Below are 18721 nucleotides of genomic sequence, written 5' to 3' on the forward strand. Positions count from 1 at the left end.
CTTCCTTTGCAGTGTTCACTGTGAGAGAAGATCCCTCCCCAAAACCCAATTGCTGCATAAAAAAGCATTTTAAGAACAAAAAACGGAGCCATCTGAAAGAAGGGGGGGGGGAGAAATCCAAGCTTCAGTTTTGAAAAGCCTTTCTTTGGCTCAGAGAGAACTCCGAGGAAGCAGGAAATATTTGAACCCCCCCCCCTCTTCACACGCTGCTTTTTGATTGGCTGTGAGAGTGCTTTGCCTTCTGGGCTGAGCTCAGGGGAGAGGGAAGAGTCGGGGCAACAGAGGAATGGGAAGACCCGGATATTGCGAGGGCTGGCAGCGAGGTCATTTCTAACGGACAGAGAACTCACACAAGGAACAACTGAATCAGACCAGGGGGCGAATGTGAGTCCAAGCACCCACACATAAACAACCTGCACCTCCCCAATACACAAGCACGTTCCGTGATTTTCTACAGCCAACTTCTTCCCAAGACTCATACACCAATCTCAAGACTCATACACCAATCTCAACCTCCATACTTGTTTCTCTGGACCTCATGTTCGGTGATCCCCCAACGCAGGTCAACGTCCTCTATCGCCAGGCAGAATGGGGCCGCCCGTGCTCGCAATTCAGGGAAGACGGAGCGGACGAGCAGGTCGCGTTCGCCGTGCATGTCCCGGAAGGTGGAGGAGACAAAGACCTTGATGGAGCGCCACCTGAGGGGAACAGGAGGAGGAAAGGGGCTCAGAACCCAAACAACCGTCCCACAAATCACTCCCACCACCATCTTGTCCTCGTTGTCACCTGCTTCGGGGCGCCGATATCAAGGGTTCGACTCCTGCTTCTGGTTTTGCCGTCACTGCCCCTCGTGGCTCAGGGAGGCCGTGGATCTTGTCAACCTTCCCAACGTGCTCCAGGAACCGGGAGCCGCCACATTCGGCCATGAACCTGCCAAATATGGAAACATATACTCTGGGGCTTCCTCGCTAGCTGAGAAAAGAGTCTCAGTTTTTATTGCTTCTCCTGATGTCCCCTTTGCAATGCTGCCAACCTGATTCTAGCAACCACACGGGCCATCAGCGTTCAGTAAAAGAAATAGAAAAGAGCAGGAGACCAGTAGCACCTTAAAGACTAACAAAATTTCTGGCAGGGAGTGTGAGCTTTTGTGAGCCACAGCTCACTTCTTCAGATAGAGCTAGAATGTGATTTTATCTATCCTTAAGTAGAGACGAGTGAATTAGACACAAAATGGCAATGTAAATGTCAAAAGCAAGTAAATGACATTAGCAGGCGTGACTGGATTAGGTGTGATATGGAGAGGGGTAGCAGGCGTGGAGAAATCAGCATTGGTAATGAGACAGGAATCCCAGATCTCTGTGAAGTCCTGGAGAATGCATAGTCTTGAGCTTCATTATTAGTTGTAATTCAGCAGTCTCTCTTTCTAAACTCCCTTTGCAAGAGAACTGCTGCTCTTAAACCAGCAACTGCATTAAAAGAAACCAAGCCGTCAGTGGCCATTCAGGAAAGCCTTCTTTGATCATTCATCCTCATATTTGATAAATTATGGAGAAGGTTTGCTGGCTTTTATGTAGCTCCAAGCCCAGAACTCACCGGAGGACCTGCTCATTGAATCCACTCATCACTACTTCCGTGGTGGAACCAAAAGTCCTCGACGATCTGAAATTGGAAGGGCAGAGGAGGTCACTGGCGGGAGCTCGGTAGAGACATCAGGCATTCTATCCTCCATAAAAACTTTACTTTACTGGGTGACCTTGGGTTAGTCACAGCTTTCTTAGAGTTCTCTCAGCCCCACCTACCTCACAGGTGTCTGTTGTGGGGAAGGGAAGGGAAGGTGACTGTAAGCTTGTTTGATTTTTCCGTGAGTGGTAGAGAAAGTCGGCATATAAAAACCAATTCTTCTTCTCAACGGTTCAATAAACAGTCATTCAACAATGGTAAACCATACAAAATCTTAAAAATACAAGATAGTAAAACATCCTAATATCAAAATAAAACATCATCAGAAAGGTTGGGGACCTCTGCTCCAGTTTAAGGTAAAGGTAGTCCCCTGTGCAAGCACCGGGTCATTCCTGACCCATGGGGTGACTTCACATCCCGACGTTTACTGGGCAGACTTTGTTTATGGGGGGGTTTGCTGTTGCCTTCCCCAGTCGTCTTCCCTTTACCCCCAGCAAGCTGGGTACTCATTTGACCGACCTCGGAAGGATGGAAGGCTGAGTCAACCTTGAGCCGGCTACCTGAAACCGACTCCCGTCAGGATCGAACTCAGGCAGTGAGCAGAGTTTTTGACTGCAGTACTGCAGCTTACCACTCTGCACCACAGCCTCCATAGCTCTGCTGCTGCTTTCATCATGTCAGGTGGGCTTTTGGATTATAATAACCTCTAACACCAAGAGTCCTGACCTGGATGGCCCAGGCTAGCCTGATCTCGTCAGATCTCAGAAGCTTAGGGTCGGCCCTGGTTAGTGCTTGGATGTGAGACCACCAAGGAATACCAGGGTTGCTGTGCAGAGGAAGGCACTGGCAAACCACCTGTTAGTCTCTTGCCATGAAAACCCCAAAAGGGGTCACCATAAGTCGGCTGCGACTTGAGGGCACTTTACACACACACACACACACACACACACAAACACCAAGAGTAAGGGGGCACCGGGCTAATTTTCCAAGCTAGAAAAAGGGGCTGCTTTTCCTACATACGGGACACTGCTGCAGACGTTGACGAAGAGGCAGCGGGGCGCCACGTGATGGCGATACAGCCAGAGGCACGAGCCACGGGGTCTCTCCTCGGGCGTGTCGCTCAGCAACAGAATGGTGTCCACCTGTAGACGGAAAGAAAATACAAGGGGTCACGAGCCTCCCGAATCTCCGTTGGTAGCGCTCCATCGCTCAAATAAGTTTTAATGTTCTCGGAGAATGAGACTAATCTTCGAGAGAGTCTAATCCTATGAGGTGTGCCTTGGTAACCTGCAATTATAGCGCCCATCAATTGCATTTGCGAAGGGAAATGGAAGTTCACGGCGGTAAGCCCAGCCGGAGGCTCTCTGAGGCTACCGTCCTATGCAGGTATGATGATCTGTCTGTAGCACCACCCACCCAAGAGCACAGCCCCGTGCCTCTTCTGCACTCGTCAATCCTATTCCAGCTAAGAAATGCCTTGCTGGATGGGCCTCCCACCCCAAAAGAAGACGAAAAGCTAAATAACGCAAAACGAATTAAGAAAACAAAAAAGGTTAAGACAATAGCCCATATATTTATATTGTTACAATCGTTGTTATAATCTTTTTGGTTTCTTCTCCACATGCAGCCACCTGGGGGACCACCTGTGATGATGTCACAGTTCTTTTATAATCTTTTTGGTTTCTTAATGGGATTCCCACCCCAACCATTATTCGGTTGTCAATGTGGGCCGGCCAGATAGATATCTCTGGAAAGTTCACAAATGGTGTTTGAAGGCAAAATATTCTGCTCCTGTTGTCTGTCCCCATTCTTGGTTAATCAGAGATATACTGCTTGAACATAAGCACACGACACTGCCTTATACTTAACCAGACCATTAGTCCCCCAATGGCAGTATTGTCTACTGGGAGCGGCTGTCCAGGGTCTCTGGCAAAGGTCTTTCTTACCATTGACTTACTTTTTAACTGGAGATGCAGGGGACTGAACCTGGGACCTTCTGCATGCCACGCAGATGCTCTACCGTTGAGCCACAGCCCCTCCCTGACCACAGCTGATCACAGACCTTGAAAAACAACTATACCCTCTTCCCCCCCCACCCCAGCTCTGGTTCCACACTTGCAATCGTTCAAGTAGATTAGACTTCTCAGAAAAACATACCACTGGCCAGGATGAGAGAGCCAGCGTGGTGAAGTGGCCAACAGTGGCAGACTCTAATCTGAAGAATCCGATTAGATTCCCCACTTCTCCACACGCAGCCACCTGGGTGAGCTAGTCACAGCTCTCTCAGCCTCACCGACCTCACAAAGTGCCTGTTGTGGGGAGGGGGGCAGAGGGAAGGTGGCTTTCAACCGCTTTGAGACTCTTTTTGGTAGTTAAAAGTGGGGTATAAAAAACAGCTCTTCTTCTTCCATGCTTTCACTAGAGGAGGAGGAGGAGGAGGAGGAGAAGAAGAAAAAAACCAGCTTATTATCACCTTCCCTTCCCCACAACAGGCACCATGAGAGGTAGGTGGGGCTGAGAGAGCTGTGACTGGCCAAGGCCACCCAGCTGGCTTCGTGTGAAGGGGTGTGGAAACAAACCCAGTTCACCAGGTTAGCCTCCGCCGCTCATGTGGAGTGGGGGAATCGAACCCGGTTCTCCAGATCAGACTCCACTGCTCCAAACCACCGCTCCTTAACCGCTACGCCATGCTGGCTTGCAAATGCACGAGTGCAATAGCATAAACAGCAGGGCCTTCGGAGACTGGCCCAGACTCCCCAGGACTCACCTTCTGTTGTCGAGAAATGAGGTCCATGATGACGTCACTGGCACGAATGTGTTCACTCTCGTCTTGTTTCCTCTTCCAGAGAAGTAAAGACAGTAAATGAGAAGCAAACCAAGGAACCCCCGCAGCGACAGGAAGCGTGCAGAGTTGTCATGAGAGGGGGCTGGTAGACCCTTATGCATGGGCGAGGGCAAACAAGCTATTGAACGCATGAAGCTGCCTTCTACTGAATCAGACCCTTGGACCATCAAAGTCGGTATTGACTACTCAGACTGGCAGCGGCTCGCCAGGGTCTCAGGCAGAGGTCGTTCCCTACTTGCCTGGTCCCTTGAATGGGAGATGCAGGGGACTGAACCTGGGACCTTCTGCATGCCAAGCAGATGTTCTACCACTGAGCCACGGCCCCTCTCCATGGCTCTCCAGGGTTGTGAGAATAAAATGAAGGAGGCAGGAAATTGTATATGGCACCCTTAGGTAATTGGAGGAATGGAGGGATAAAAAGATACTAAATACATTAGTCGGCCTAGGTTTAGCGGAGTTTTTTTTTTTTGCCATCTTCTGGGCATGGTGTAGGGGTCACTTGGGCTGTGTGTGTGTGGGGGGGAGGGAGGTAGTTGTGAATTTCCTGCATTGTGCAGGGGGTTGGACTAGATGACCCTGGTGGTCCCTTCCAACTCTATAGTTCTATGAGTCTGTGATGTTCTACTGCAGACCAACACAGCTACCCTTTGAAATTGCCTTGAAGTGCCTTAACTAATGTTTATTTAGAATCACAGAGTTGCAAGGTACCTCTGGGGTCATCTAATCCAACCCCCTGTACAATGCAGGAAATTCACAACTACCTCACCCCACACACACACACAGCCCAAGCGACCCCTACTCCATGCCCAGAAGATGGCAAAAACCAAAACTCCGCTAAACCTAGGCCGACTAATGTATTTAGTATCTTTTTATCCCTCCATTCCTCCAATTACCTAAGGATGCCATATATAATTTCCTGCCTCCTTCATTTTATTCTCACAACAATACACATTACATTAAAAGGGTCTTAATAACAGAGCAGTTCCTCAGTGGAACAGGCTTCATTGGGAGGTGGTGAGCTCTCCTTCCTTGGAGGTTTTTAAGCAGATGCTAGATGGCCATCTGTCAGCAATGCTGATTCTATTACCTTAGGCAGATGATGAGAGGGAGGGCATCTTGGCCATCCTGAATATATGATAACCATCTTCAAGTACTTGAAAGGCTGTCATATAGAGGAGGGTGCTGAGTTGTTTTCTGTTGCCCCAGAAGGTCGGACCAGAACCAACAGGTTGAAATTAAATCAAAAGAATTTCCGTCTAGACGTTAGGAAGAATTTTGTAACAGAGCGGTTCCTCAGTGGAACAGCCTTCCTCGGGAGGTGATGAGCTCTCCTTCCCTGGAGGTTTTTAAGAAGAGGCTAGATGGGCATCTGTCAGCAATGCTGATTCTATGACCTTAGGCAGTTCATGAGAGGGAGGGCATCTTGGCCATCTTCTGGGCATGGAGTAGGGGTCACTGGGGGTGTGGGGGGGGAGGTAATTGTGAATTTCCTGCATTGTGAAGGGTTGGATTAGATGGCCCCGGTGGTCCCTTCCAACTCTATGATTCTAGAACCCAGCGGTCAGATCAGCCACCAAAAGGAAAACTCCCATGGAGAAGGAGGCCCTTCTAATGTCTCACCTGAGTTTGCAGGTGATGCACATCCTTTAGCACAGCCCCAGTCATGGCGACAGGTCCCCTAACAAACGACTGGTCGCAGAGGATGACCTGGGCCTGCTCACAGGCGGAGTACACCATGGAGCCCAGCAAAAAGGCCATGTCCAGTTTCTAGAGAAGAAGAGGAAGAAGAGTTGTTTTTTATATGCGGACTTTCTCCGCCACTTAAGGCAGAATCAAACCGTCCCCTCCCCACAACAGACACCCTGTGAGGTAGGTGGGGCTGAGAGAGCTCTAAGAGAGCTGTGATTATCCCATGGTCACCCAGCTGGCTTCATGTGGAGGAGTGGGGAAACCAACCCGGTTCACCAAATTACCATCCACCGCTCATGTGGAGTAGTGGGGAATCAACCCCGGTTCTTTAGATCCATCGCTCCAAACCACCGCTCTTAACCACTACACCATGCTGGCTCTCCAGAAGCATTTGCTCAAAAGACAAGGCTCTAGTCCAGGGGTATCAAGCATATGGCCTGCGGGCCAGATCTGCCCCCTTGAGAACTCTTATCTGCCCCATGAGCCAACCAAGACAGCCAACCCCCTCCCCAGTCTCGATCTGGGCTGGCGAAGCATCGTCCGGCCCGACCAATGACATTTATGTCATATTCAGCCCTCGTAACAAATAAGTTTGACACCCCTGCTCTAATCCCTTTGAGGCATGAGGAAGAAGTAACTCTAGAGTTGCCTGGCATTTGCTAGGCTTAATTAGTGTGTGTGGGGGGGGGGGAGATTTAGTTTTGTCTGCTAGTTGCGTGTGTGTGTGTGTGAAGTGCCATCAAGTTGCTTCCGACTAATGGTGACTCTATGACTCAATGTCCTCCAAAACGTCCTATCTTTAATGGCCTTACTCAAGTCATGCAAACTGAGGGCAGTGGCTTCCTTTACAGGGTCAATCCATCTCTTGCTGGGTCTTCCTCTTTTCCTGCAGCTTTCAACTGTTTCTAGCACGACTATCTTTTCCAGCGACTCTTGCTTCTCATAATGTGGCCAAAGTACGACAGCCTCAGTTTAGTCATTTTAGTTTCTAGGGTCAGTTCAGGCTTGATTTGATCTGGAACCCACTGATTTCTTTGGCAGTCCGCGGTATCCGTAACACTCTCCTCCAAAACCACATTTCAAAGGAATCTCTTTCTTCCTATCAGCTTTCCACAATGTCCAGCTTTCACACCCATACATAGTAATAGGGAATACGATGGCATGAATTAACTTGATCTCGGTTGCCAGTGACACATCCTTACACCTACCAGTTACAAAGCTACATTACGCACCCACCTGCCATGTCCCCAAAAAAACTCGAGCAGGGGTTCTCAACAAGGGGGGAATTTTAGGGTTCTAGGGGGGGAACTGGGATCACTATTCAGCAAATATGCATATCATTTGGAATGCACCTTTTGAGATAGACTATTTGGGGAAGGGGGGAATTATAGTCTGAACAATGGTGAAAGGGGGGAATGGAGCAAAAAAGCTTGGGAATCACTGAACTAGAGCCTTTATACATTGTTGGATAGCAACAGCTTGCCCAAAGGCATTGAGAGGTTGCAATCTGAGTTAGAACAAAAACAGAACGGCTTTGGGGGGCTTGTTTCGGTAATAAGGAAGCAGGGAGAGATTATCACACTTTACTGATCTTGCTAACCCTGAGGCATATTTCAATATTCTTTTCTTTCTTTTTTTAATCAAAGCTCAGTAAGCAAAGATGCCTTCTACTGGACAGTAGTATGAGAAGGTAAAGTAGCAAATAACCTATCTTACACTATGAACTTTCTAAATAGATGGCAGCCTTTTTTTGAATCTATGGAGAAGGGGGGCATCATGCAATAAACGATGCCCACAGTAAAAGATGCCCACAAAACTATCGTATGATTTTCGCTTATTAAGTTCTGCTAAGTGAATTTGGAGGACTTTCATTCATAGGGTTGCCATGAGTCGGAAGCGACTTGACGGCACTTAACACACACACAAGTGAATACAACTAATGGTATGATTTCTGTAAAAAGCACCGTTGTATAATATTGGAATATATATTGGAACCAAGTACTGGAACATATCTCGACTGTACAAGGATGTTTAACCCATTACTGTAATATATTTTTATTTTTGTTGTTGTTGTTCTGAAACTAAACTTAAAATAAAGAGTTATAAAAAAATAGGAAGAAAGAGAGAGACCATGAACACATGAAGCTGCCTTATACTGAATCAGACCCTTGGTACATCAAAGTTAGTATTGTCTGCTCAGACCAGCAGCGGCTCTCCAGGGTCTCATGCAGAGGTCTTTCACATCACCTACTTGCCTAGTCCCTTTAACTGGAGAGGTCAAGGATTGAACTTGGGACCTTCTGCATACCAAGCAGATGCTCTACCACTGAGCCACGGCCCCCTCCCCAAGAGAAGGTTGATGGCTTCTTACGAACCGTCAGGGGGTTGCTGTATCCTTTCCGTTCAGCGCTGGGGCAGCAGAGATCCCGGGCCCGCATGTAAGGAACGTCCATTTGTGAGTCGCAAGAGATCAGGATGAGGGTGCGGCCAGGGATCGGGGGCACGTTGTGCCGCACAGCAAAGCTGATGGCAGTTTCCAATGCCTGCCGGTACCGCTGCAGGATGGCATGGCTGTAATTCACTTCTCTGTGAAAGAAGAAAGGCTTTTTAGAAACCCACAGATAAAACTGCTTTGATTCATTTCCCGCTAAGCAGCAGCCACGCTTCAATTATGCACATGGCTCTTCTGAACAAGTGCATAATCAACTAAACAGAATTGACTGCTTTAAGGAGTCCCATAGATGGGACTGTCCACAGGTGAAGCACATGACCTACCGTTCAACTTCGGCCCTTTCATTAGGTCGGTATAGTCAAATGCCAAAGGAACAACGTATATGCAGACTCTAATCTGGAGACCGTCCTATGAGGAAAGGCTGAAGGAGGTGGGTATGTTTAGCCTGAAGAGGAGAAGACTGAGAGGGGATATGATAACCATCTTCAAGTACTTGAAGGGCTGTCCTATAGAGGAGGGTGCCGAGTTGTTTTCTGTTGCTCCAGAACGTCAGACCAGAACCAACAGGTTGAAATTAAATCAAAAGAGTTTCTGTCTAGACATTAGGAAGATTTTTTTAACAGTCAGAGCGGTTCCTCAGTGGATCAGGCTTCCTCGGGAGGTGGTAAGTGCTCCTTCCCTGGAGGTTTTTAAGCAGAGGCTAGATGGCCATCTGTCAGCAATGCTGATTCTATGACCTTAGGCATGAGAGGGAGGGCATCCTCTGGGCATGGAGTAGGGGTCACTGGGGGTGGGTGGGGGAGGTAGTTGTGAATTTCCTGCATGGTTCAGGGGGTTGAACTAGATTACCCTGGTGGTCCCTTCCAACTCTATGATTCTATATGCATCTGTGGAATCCTGTCTCTGGAGGACATACTTCATTATGTCTTAATATGCCCGCTGTACAGGGAGCCCAGAGCTAAATTTCTGGAATGGTGTTTTGAAAGGCGTAAACTTCTGTTCTGAAACCGAAAAAAAATTTTTTTCTACTATCAGACTCCGACGCTCACGTGGCTTACAGAATGTCTCAATTTGCCCTGGCTGCTAAGAAGAAAAGAGTCCTCGAGGCTGCGAAGCAGGAAATTGTTTAGGCATAGGAAGTGACAGCACTTTTAGCTTTCGTTTTAATGGGTTTTCCCCCTTTATTGTATGTTTATAGATCTGTGATTGTGTGATAACTACTGTTTTACTTTTAGCCTGTAACTAATTTTTAATCAGTTTTCTTAGAATTTTGTAAATATTTTAGAATACTTTGTAACGGCCTATGGCTACACAAATAAACTCACTTGACTTGACCCTTCAACTAATCCCCTATGTGGGGAACCTCCCTCCCATCAGCTACCTGATCTTCAGAAGTTTCTTCTTCTCAATCTTCACCAACTGGAACATAACCGGGACTTCCATGCAGCGGCGTAATTGCCGACGGGTCCAGGAAGTCCTCAGCGATCCCGAGAGCTGTAGCTTATACTTCTTCAGGATCTTTTTGATGAAGTCTCCGTTGGAAGGGAACGGCTCCTCTGTTCGGCGAAAAAGATCCACTTTCAAGCCGACTAGCAAACCTGCTACCCACCCCAAAGCCCACTGCTGCCCCCATGTAAATAAGCCGACCGCTCTTTCACACGCTAATCATACTGCGAGCAGCCAAGCCACCCAACAAGTGTTTATACCTGACCCCTTCCTGAAAGAAGCTGAGAACAGAACACAGCAAGTAACCCTACATTCATCTGAATGGAGAGAGGTGTCCAGTGGGGTGCCACAGGGTTAGGTTCTGGGCCCGGTACTTTTCAATATTTTTTTCATAAATGATCTGGATGAGGGTGTGGAGGGACTACTCATTAAATCTGCAGATGACACTGAACTGGGAGGAGCAGCGAACACATCAGAAGATATAGAACTCAACGAGATCTGAACACACTGGAAAAGTGGGCGGATGTGAACAGGATGCAATTCAACAAGGATAAGTGCCGAGTTCGACATCTGGGTAACAGAAATGAGGGACATGCATACTGGATGAGAAGCAGCAGTGTGTGTGAACAAGATCTTGGGGTACGGGTGGACCGTAAGTTAAATATAAGCAGCCAGTGTGATGAAGCGACAAAAAAAGCTAATGCGATCTTGGGGTGCATCAACAGAGGTCTCCATTGGAAGGGAGCGGGGCCTCTCTGCTCGGTGAGGAAGATCCATGTTCAAGCCAACTAGCAAACCCGCTGCCTACCCCAAAGCCCTCGCAGCCACCATGTAAATAAACCGACAGTTCTTTCACATGAACACATGAAGCTGCCTTACACTGAATCAGACCCTCAGCCCATCAAAGTCAGTATTGTCTACTCAGACCAGCAGCGGCTCTCTCCAGGGTTTCAGGCAGAGGCCTTTCACATCACCTACTCGCCTAGCCCCTTTAACAGGAGCTGCTGGGGATTGCACCTGGGACCTTCTGCATGCCAAGCAGAGGCTCTACCACTGAGCCACAGTCCCTTTCCATTCAGTAGGGCTCATCCAGGATTTGAACCAGGGTATGCTGATGCTGGCCCTGAACTGAAGGCTATACAAAAAAGTACAATGGCAGCACTCTGAACTGGGCCCAGAAGCCACATGAGCCTTTACTTCCAGTGATCTATTCAGAGCATGCAGGATAGCCGAAATCATGCAGGCCTCACCTTTGTACTTAAGCTCTTTTTCCAATTGCTCGATGGCCTTGTAGGCAGCAAGGAATCGAAACGGGAGCTGCCTGCTGCGTATCACGGCATCCTGAGAGTGACAAATAAATGCAGGCGGAGTTGGAGGGGGGCAAAGAAGATGCTCTTCGCAAGGGGGTACAATTTGTGGCATCTGCAATGATGGCTACTAATACAGCACTAAGAAGAAGAAGAAAAAGTAGAAGGAAAAAAAGGCAACCTACTGCTTTTGCAGGCACTATGGGCCAAATTAAGCCCCATCTGGAGTTTTTAAGGGTTTTTAATTGGGTTTTATTGTTTAATTTTAGAATTATTACTTTTATTGTTATTATTGATATGTTTGATGTTCCCCGCCCTGAGCCTGGTCTTGGCTGGGGAGGGCGGGTTATAAATTGAATAAATAAATAAAATAAATAAAAAAGAAGAAAAAGAAGAATTCATTTATTTGTTTAGCCATAGGCCATTACAAAATATCTTTTCATATGTACAAAAAGCCACAAAAGGATAAAATTGCATCAGTATACATTGCCTGGATAAAAACTACTTCATACAAAATCTCTATTAAAACAAAGATCGCATTCATTTGTTTTCTTGTACAGAATTTTTCTTAATAGCTTCAAGAGCTCTGATCTTCCTGGCCGCAAAAGAAGAAGAAGAAAAGAAGAAGAGGAAGAGGGTTGGTTTTTATATGCCAACTTTCTCCACCACTTAAGGAAGAACCAAACCAGCTTACAATCACCTTCCTTCCCCTCCGCACAACAGACACCCTGTGAGGTAGGTGAGGCTGAGAGAGTGTGACTAGCCCAAGGTCACCCAGCTGGCTTCATGTGTCGGGGTGGGGAAACCAACCCGGTTCATCAGATTAGCCTCCGCCGCTCACATGGAGGAGTGGGGAATCAAACCCGGTTTTCCAGATCAGAGTCCACCGCTCCAAACCACCGCTCTTAACCAGTACACCATGCTGGAGCCGTGCATTTCTACAGAAGGAAGGAATGGGATGACCGATGGAATCCACTGGGCTGGAGACTCAGCTTACTTTCTACCACTGCTGATCCCGCCCGTCCCAAACAAGCGGCCAGTTTTGCTCCCTTCTTGTGCCACAGATTGTAGCTTTTCTCCCGCAGAATTCGATCGGAGCCATTCAGAGCAGAGCCCACCCGGATCGACATAGTTCCTCCCATTCATCTCCATATTCCTTACCCTAGGTGCCACTCCTTGGCCATGTGAGCATGTAACAGAGCCTTGGGAAGGAGACTTAATGCGCACCCACGTATCTATGATTTACGATTCCGGCCTGCTCATCTGCCGAAAGGGGCCCCGTAAAACTGGGAACGGATCGTACCTTGTTCTCCAGACGATTCAGCAGGCGTCGGTGGTGCCTTTCGCTCACCCCGGCCCGCAGGATGTTGCGAAGGTTACGCAACATGGCCATGAAAGGCAGATTCCCAGCATCTGTATGGGAGGTTGTTAAATCTTATTGGCATCCAGATTCAACCTGGATTAGCGCAGGATTGCGGGATGTGACATTTCAGGTGAAGAAGAAGAGTTGGTTTTCATATGCCAACTTTCTCTACCACTTTAGGAAGAATCAAACTGGCTTACAATCACTTTCCCTTTCCCTCCCCACAACAGACACCCTGTGAGGTAGGTGGGGCTGAGAGAGTGCTAAGAGAGTTGTGACTAGCCCAAAGTCCAGGTGGCTTCATGTGTAGGAGTGGGGAATCAAACAGTTCTTCAGATCAGAGTCCACCACTCATGTAGAGGAGTGGGGAATCAAACCCGGTTTTCCAGATTAGAGTCCAATGACCACGTGGAGGAGTGGGGAATCAAACCCGGTTCTCCAGATTAACCTCTGCTGCTCATGTGGAGGAATGTGGAATCAAACCTGATTCTCCAGATTAGAGTCCAATGCTCATGTGGAGTGAGGAATCAAACCCGGTTCTCCAGAGTAGAGTCCAATGACCACTTGGAGGAGTGAGGAATCAAACCTGGTTCTCCAGATAAACCTCTGCCGCTCACGTGGAGGAGTGGGGAATCAAACCCGGTTCTCCAGATCAGAGTCCACCACTCCAAACCACCACTCTTAACCCCTACTCCACACTGGCTCTCTGCAGGGGAGTAAACACTGCCAGAATTAACTCTTGGGTACCAATCAATTCTTCCCAGGCTTTAGCATTGTTCCCCCGTTGGCTCAGCTCCCGGTCCCAAGTGTGCGGTTTCGGAAGTCTCATGCGGGTGCCAGCGAGTGTTGAGTCCCAGGGCCCCGGAAGGCGACTTCGGGAGAAGGTGTGCAGGTCTGAGGGGTACCTGCAGAGGGTGGCACAACAGGGGGGGGCTTAAGGAGCAGGAAAGCGCCAAAGGTGAATTGTGACCCCACTTGATGGACCTCCAGCCAATTTCAGATGGGCTGCCGGTAGGGTTGCCAACCTCCAGGAACTAGCTAGAGATCTCCTGCTATCACAACTGATCTCCAGCCGGTAGAGATCAGTTCGCCTGGAGAAAATGGCCGCTTTGGCAATTGGACTCTATGGCACTGAAGTCCCTCCCCTGTGGCAGCCATTTTGCGGCTGCATCTATCATAAAACCCAAAGGTGCCTGAAAAAGGTCGGGGACCCCTGCAGTAAAGCATTTCTAATCAGCACATGCCAGTTATGTCCTAAACCTCAATATGCACCCACGCTATGTTAATCTGAAACATTTTGGTGGACCAAGTAGACACCACAGGATTGAGATACTCATGGCTACTAGTCAAAATGGATACTAGTCATGATGCATACCTATTCTCTCCAGGATCAGAGAAGCACGCCTATTATTTTGGGTGCGGTGGAACTCAGGCAGGATGGGCTTCCTAGAGGCACCTGGTTGGCCCACTGTGTGAACAGACTGCTGGACTTGATGGGCCTTGGTCTGGTCCAGAATGGCCGTTCTTATGTTCTTATGAGATCAGCCCTCTCCACCAATGTATGGGAACAGAACAATACTATTCTTAGGAGTACAGCCAGAACGTGTGTGTAGGAAGTGGCGGCAATCAGAATATACTGCAGCAACTGTGAAGGACCTGCCATGGAAACGCGGCTGCTTTAATTTCGAATTAAACTGTCAGTCACTAGTCCTCATGGTTAGAGCAAAAGGCCTTTTTTTTAAAAAAAAGCATGCATGGCCTGTACCTACTGAAGTCTTGGGTTCCACTGGCCATAAGGTGGGGTTTCACTCACCTGCGCCCCAGGAGACTCATGACATGCTGGGCCGGCTCAGAAATATGAAGGCGCTGTATCAAAGCCTTGAGAGAGAAAAGATGGCCGGGGCCTGCCGTCGCCAATTTCAAGGGCTTGTCAAACTGCAGGAAATAAAAGAGAGAGACGATTAAGGAGTATCCATGGTCATGTTTGAAAGGTCATAGAATCATAGAGGTGGAAGGGACCACCAGGGTCATCAAGTCCAACCCCCTCCACAATGCAGGAAATTCACAACTACCTCTTCCCACACACACCCCCAGTGACCCCTACTCCATGCCCAGAAGATGGCCAAGGTGCCCTCCCTCTCATCATCTGCTTAAGGTCATAGAATCAGCATTGCTGACAGATGGCCATCTAACCTTTTCTTAAAAACCTCCAGGGAAGGAGAGCTCACCACCTCCCGAGGAAGCCCGTTCCACTGAGGAACCGCTCTAACTGTTAGAAATTTCTTCCTAATGTCTAGATGGAAAGTGTTCACAGACTCAGGGAGGAATAGAGAACTTCCTCCTCCCAATTGCATCTTTTCTCGCCAGTTTCAACAGCGAAGTATTCACAGACTCATGGACTCAGGTCCCAATACAAGTTACAAGGTGCTGAGGGGATGTGTAAGTTTGGCACCATCCCTCTACAGTGGTTTACAGTGGTCCACGCTCCAAATCACCCACAATACCTCATTCTCCTGCTGGGGGGTCAAGAGCCAACCCAGCTTCCCAGCATCCCCTCTGGACCTCGAGGATAAATTCAGGTTTACGCTCTGCTAGCCTCTCACTGGATCGCTCCAGGGCCCCAAATCTGACCACAATCGACCCGCGGCCACGGATTTGGCTCCCAAACTACGCCTGCCCCCATCCTCTCAGGTGGTGCTCACCATTTCTTGTAGAGCTTCCAGCCGGTGCACGAGGTTCCTGTCACGACCCAACGGGTGCGTTTTCCACTCGTTTCGGTCCTTCTGAGAATGCAACATCGGCAACTAAATAATCTTCATTAATGGGCAGTCTCTCTTTACCTACCTGATGCGTTTGTATCCCGCCTTTCTTAAGTCTCCCCATTTCTGCCCAACACCACGTTGAAAGGCTTGAACCTTCCAATAACAGATTTCACTCCCCTCCCCCAAATTATAACTTGTAGAAACCAAGGGAAGTAGTATTTATTTAACAATTACTGCCTAAATCCCCATATTTTAAGACTGGTTCCACTAAGGGCTGGAAAAACTATTAAGACGATTTCCCCCCCTCATCTGATGGAGCTTCATTTCCTGAATAAATTTCATTCACCAGGCTTCCTTGTTCCGAAGTATAACTAAATTATTTCAAATGGAGCCCAGCCCCATAGACTCTTTGGCTCCATGGCTCAAAATCCCCCAACCCCCTTTGCTTGCCCTCTTTCTTCCTGTCTGCAGTCAAAATGCAAGGCTTCTTCTCCAGTTTGGAAGTACTGCTCCCCCCCCACCACAACCTACAACCTACACTGAAGGGACGTTCCACTGTGCACCACTTTCCCCTGAGTAGTTAGAATATCTGTGAACATTCCATAACTTCATAGCCGCTCAGCCAACACGTGCGAGGGAAGAAAATATGACATTTGCATCACTCAACACTTTTCCTGCAAATCACTACGAAGAAAAATAAATCTCCCACTGCCTCACACAAAACCACTACTGGTTCAACGATGTGTGTGTGTGTGTAAATACTGTCAAGTCACAGCCAACTTATGGGGTTTTCATGGCAAGAGACTAACAGAGGTGGTTTTGCCAGTGCCTTCCTCTGCACAGCAACCCTGGTATTCCTTGGTGGTCTCCCATCCAAATACTAACCAGGGCTGACCCTGCTTAGCTTCTGAGATCTGACGAGATTAGGCTAGCCTGGGCCATCCAGGTCAGGGCGGTTCAACTATAACTTGTTATTAATCAACAAGGCAAGTACTAATAAGCCATAAGATCGTACAATGTTACTTTTTGCAGGTATGGTTATCAACACACGCATAACGCTGAATTCTGTAAACATTTTTGAAAGACAAGACTTGCGAGCCATTATTTAGTGAGGCTGAGGAAGCTTTTTCTGAGAAGCGAAACAAGGAGATATCTGGAGATCCCATTTCTTCTGCATTCTTCTGCAACCTTGGGAACGGATGAGTCATCTTGCTGCAGTCACTTGGCTGCTATGAAGATTGAGAAGCGATATCATTAGAGACACCTTTGAGCTTAACTGCTTCCTATTAATGGACTCATAATTTTGCATTATTAAAATAAACCTGCAAAAAGTAACACTATATGATCTTATGGCTTATTAGTACTTAGGAGCCCCGTGGCGCAGAGTGGTCAGCTGCAGTACTGCAGTCCAAGCTCTGCTCATGACCTGAGTACGATCCCGACGGAAGTCGGTTTCAGGTAGCAGGCTCAGGGTCGACTCAGCCTTCCATCCTTCCGAGGTTGGTAAAATGAGGACCCAGCTTGCTGGGGGTAAAAGGAAGACGACTGGGGAAGGCACTGGCAAGCCACCCCATAAACAAAAGTCTGCCTAGTAAACGTCAGGATGTGACATCACCCCATGGGTCAGGAATGACCTGGTGCTTGCACAGGGGACCTTTACCTTTACTTTAATTTTGCATTATTACAGTATACCCGCAAAAAGTAACAGTGTATGATCTTATGGCTTATTAGTACTTACCCTGTTGATTAATAAGTTATAGTTGAACCAGTAGTGGTTTTATGTGAGGCACTGGGAGATTTATTTTTCTTCGTAGTGATTTGCAGGAAAAGCGTTAAATAGACTTATACCATCGTGCTGGTTATTTACTACTTGCATGGTCTTGCTTATATCAGCATAGGTTGTTTTATGTTTTCTATAACTTTTGTATCACTTGGCCTCTAGATAATGATCATAGAATCAGAGATGGAAGGGAACACCAGGGTCATCTAGTCCAACCCCCTGCACAATGCAAAAAAACCCACAACTACCTCGCCCATACACCCCCAGTGACCCCTACTCCATGCCCAGAAGGTGGCCAAGATACCCTCCTTCTCATGAACTGCCTGAGGTCATAGAATCAGCATTGCTGACAGATGACCATCTAGCCTTTGCTTAAAAACCTCCCGGGAAGCCTGTTCCGCTGAGGAAATGCTCTAACTGTTAGAAAATTCTTCCTAATGTCAAGACGGAAACTCTTTGATTCAATTTCAACCCGTTGGTTCTGGTCCGACCTTCTGGGGCAACAGAAAACAACTCGCCACCCTCCTCTATAGGACAGCCCTTCAAGTACTTGAAGATGGTTATCATGTCCCCTCTCAGTCTTCTCTTCAGGCTAAACATACGCAGCTTCTTCAACCTTTCCTCATAGGATGCGCAAGGAAGTCTCTAACAGAAGCTCACGGGCCCCCAACCTCACCTTCTCGGTCTTCGGCCGGTGAGATTTTTTCCCACGGCTCTTCCGAGTGTTGTATTTGGCCAATTGGTATGCATCAAACTGCTGAACTTGTCGGTCATTGCAGCGCGGAGGCAGGAAGGCAAAGGTGCCAGAGCTTCTCCTGTCTTAGCTAAACTCTGCATATGAGAGAAGGGGGGCAGGAAGAGGGAGCTCAGATTCTTGGATCAGCTCCCTGGCCAAGGGTTCTGGACAAAGTCAGATCCTGAGCCAACATACAGGAAATAAAAGCTCTGTTGGAGAGGAAGGGGCGTTCCTCACCTGATGAAGCCGAGCCACCTCCATCCAGTCGGACGGCAGCTGCACTGCATGGCAGAAATAGCGGCGCAGATGTGGGCGGCAGGCCAGGAGGCGGGAAGACAACACCAGGAGAAAGTTGGCTGTGCTGCGGATGTTCAGCTCCTGGCGAGCATACAAAGCAACCTGGGACGAAGAGACAGCCCGAGGGAAGGAGAGCAGGAGAAATTTTTTTACAGGAAGAAAAGAAGAAGAATCAATTTTTATGTGCCAACTTTCTCTACCACTTAAGGCAGAATCAAATCGGCTGACAATCACCTTCCCTTCCCCTCCCTACAACAGACACCCTGGGAGGTAGGTGAGGCTGAGAGAGCACTAACAGAGCTGTGACTAGCCCAAGATCACCCAGATGGCTTCATATGCAGGAGTGGGGAAACCAACCCAGTTA

The 18721-nt window shown here is 48.1% G+C and overlaps 1 protein-coding gene across 1 annotated transcript in view; it reads right to left on the reverse strand.

Annotated features, from left to right (window-relative positions):
* TEP1 (telomerase associated protein 1) overlaps positions 1 to 18721 on the reverse strand; it is a 69821-nt gene that overhangs the window by 37392 nt on the left and 13708 nt on the right. The window contains 16 exon segments of the mRNA XM_056864189.1: positions 522 to 698; positions 787 to 930; positions 1594 to 1659; positions 2701 to 2822; positions 4448 to 4519; positions 6146 to 6292; positions 8590 to 8800; positions 10048 to 10222; positions 11363 to 11453; positions 12723 to 12832; positions 13530 to 13687; positions 14596 to 14717; positions 15485 to 15565; positions 18001 to 18083; positions 18086 to 18155; positions 18298 to 18459. Of these exon segments, the coding sequence (XP_056720167.1) occupies positions 522 to 698; positions 787 to 930; positions 1594 to 1659; positions 2701 to 2822; positions 4448 to 4519; positions 6146 to 6292; positions 8590 to 8800; positions 10048 to 10222; positions 11363 to 11453; positions 12723 to 12832; positions 13530 to 13687; positions 14596 to 14717; positions 15485 to 15565; positions 18001 to 18083; positions 18086 to 18155; positions 18298 to 18459 (1991 nt within the window).

The sequence above is a fragment of the Euleptes europaea genome, chromosome 18 (assembly GCF_029931775.1).
Source record: "Euleptes europaea isolate rEulEur1 chromosome 18, rEulEur1.hap1, whole genome shotgun sequence".
Taxonomy (NCBI): Eukaryota; Metazoa; Chordata; class Lepidosauria; order Squamata; family Sphaerodactylidae; genus Euleptes; species Euleptes europaea.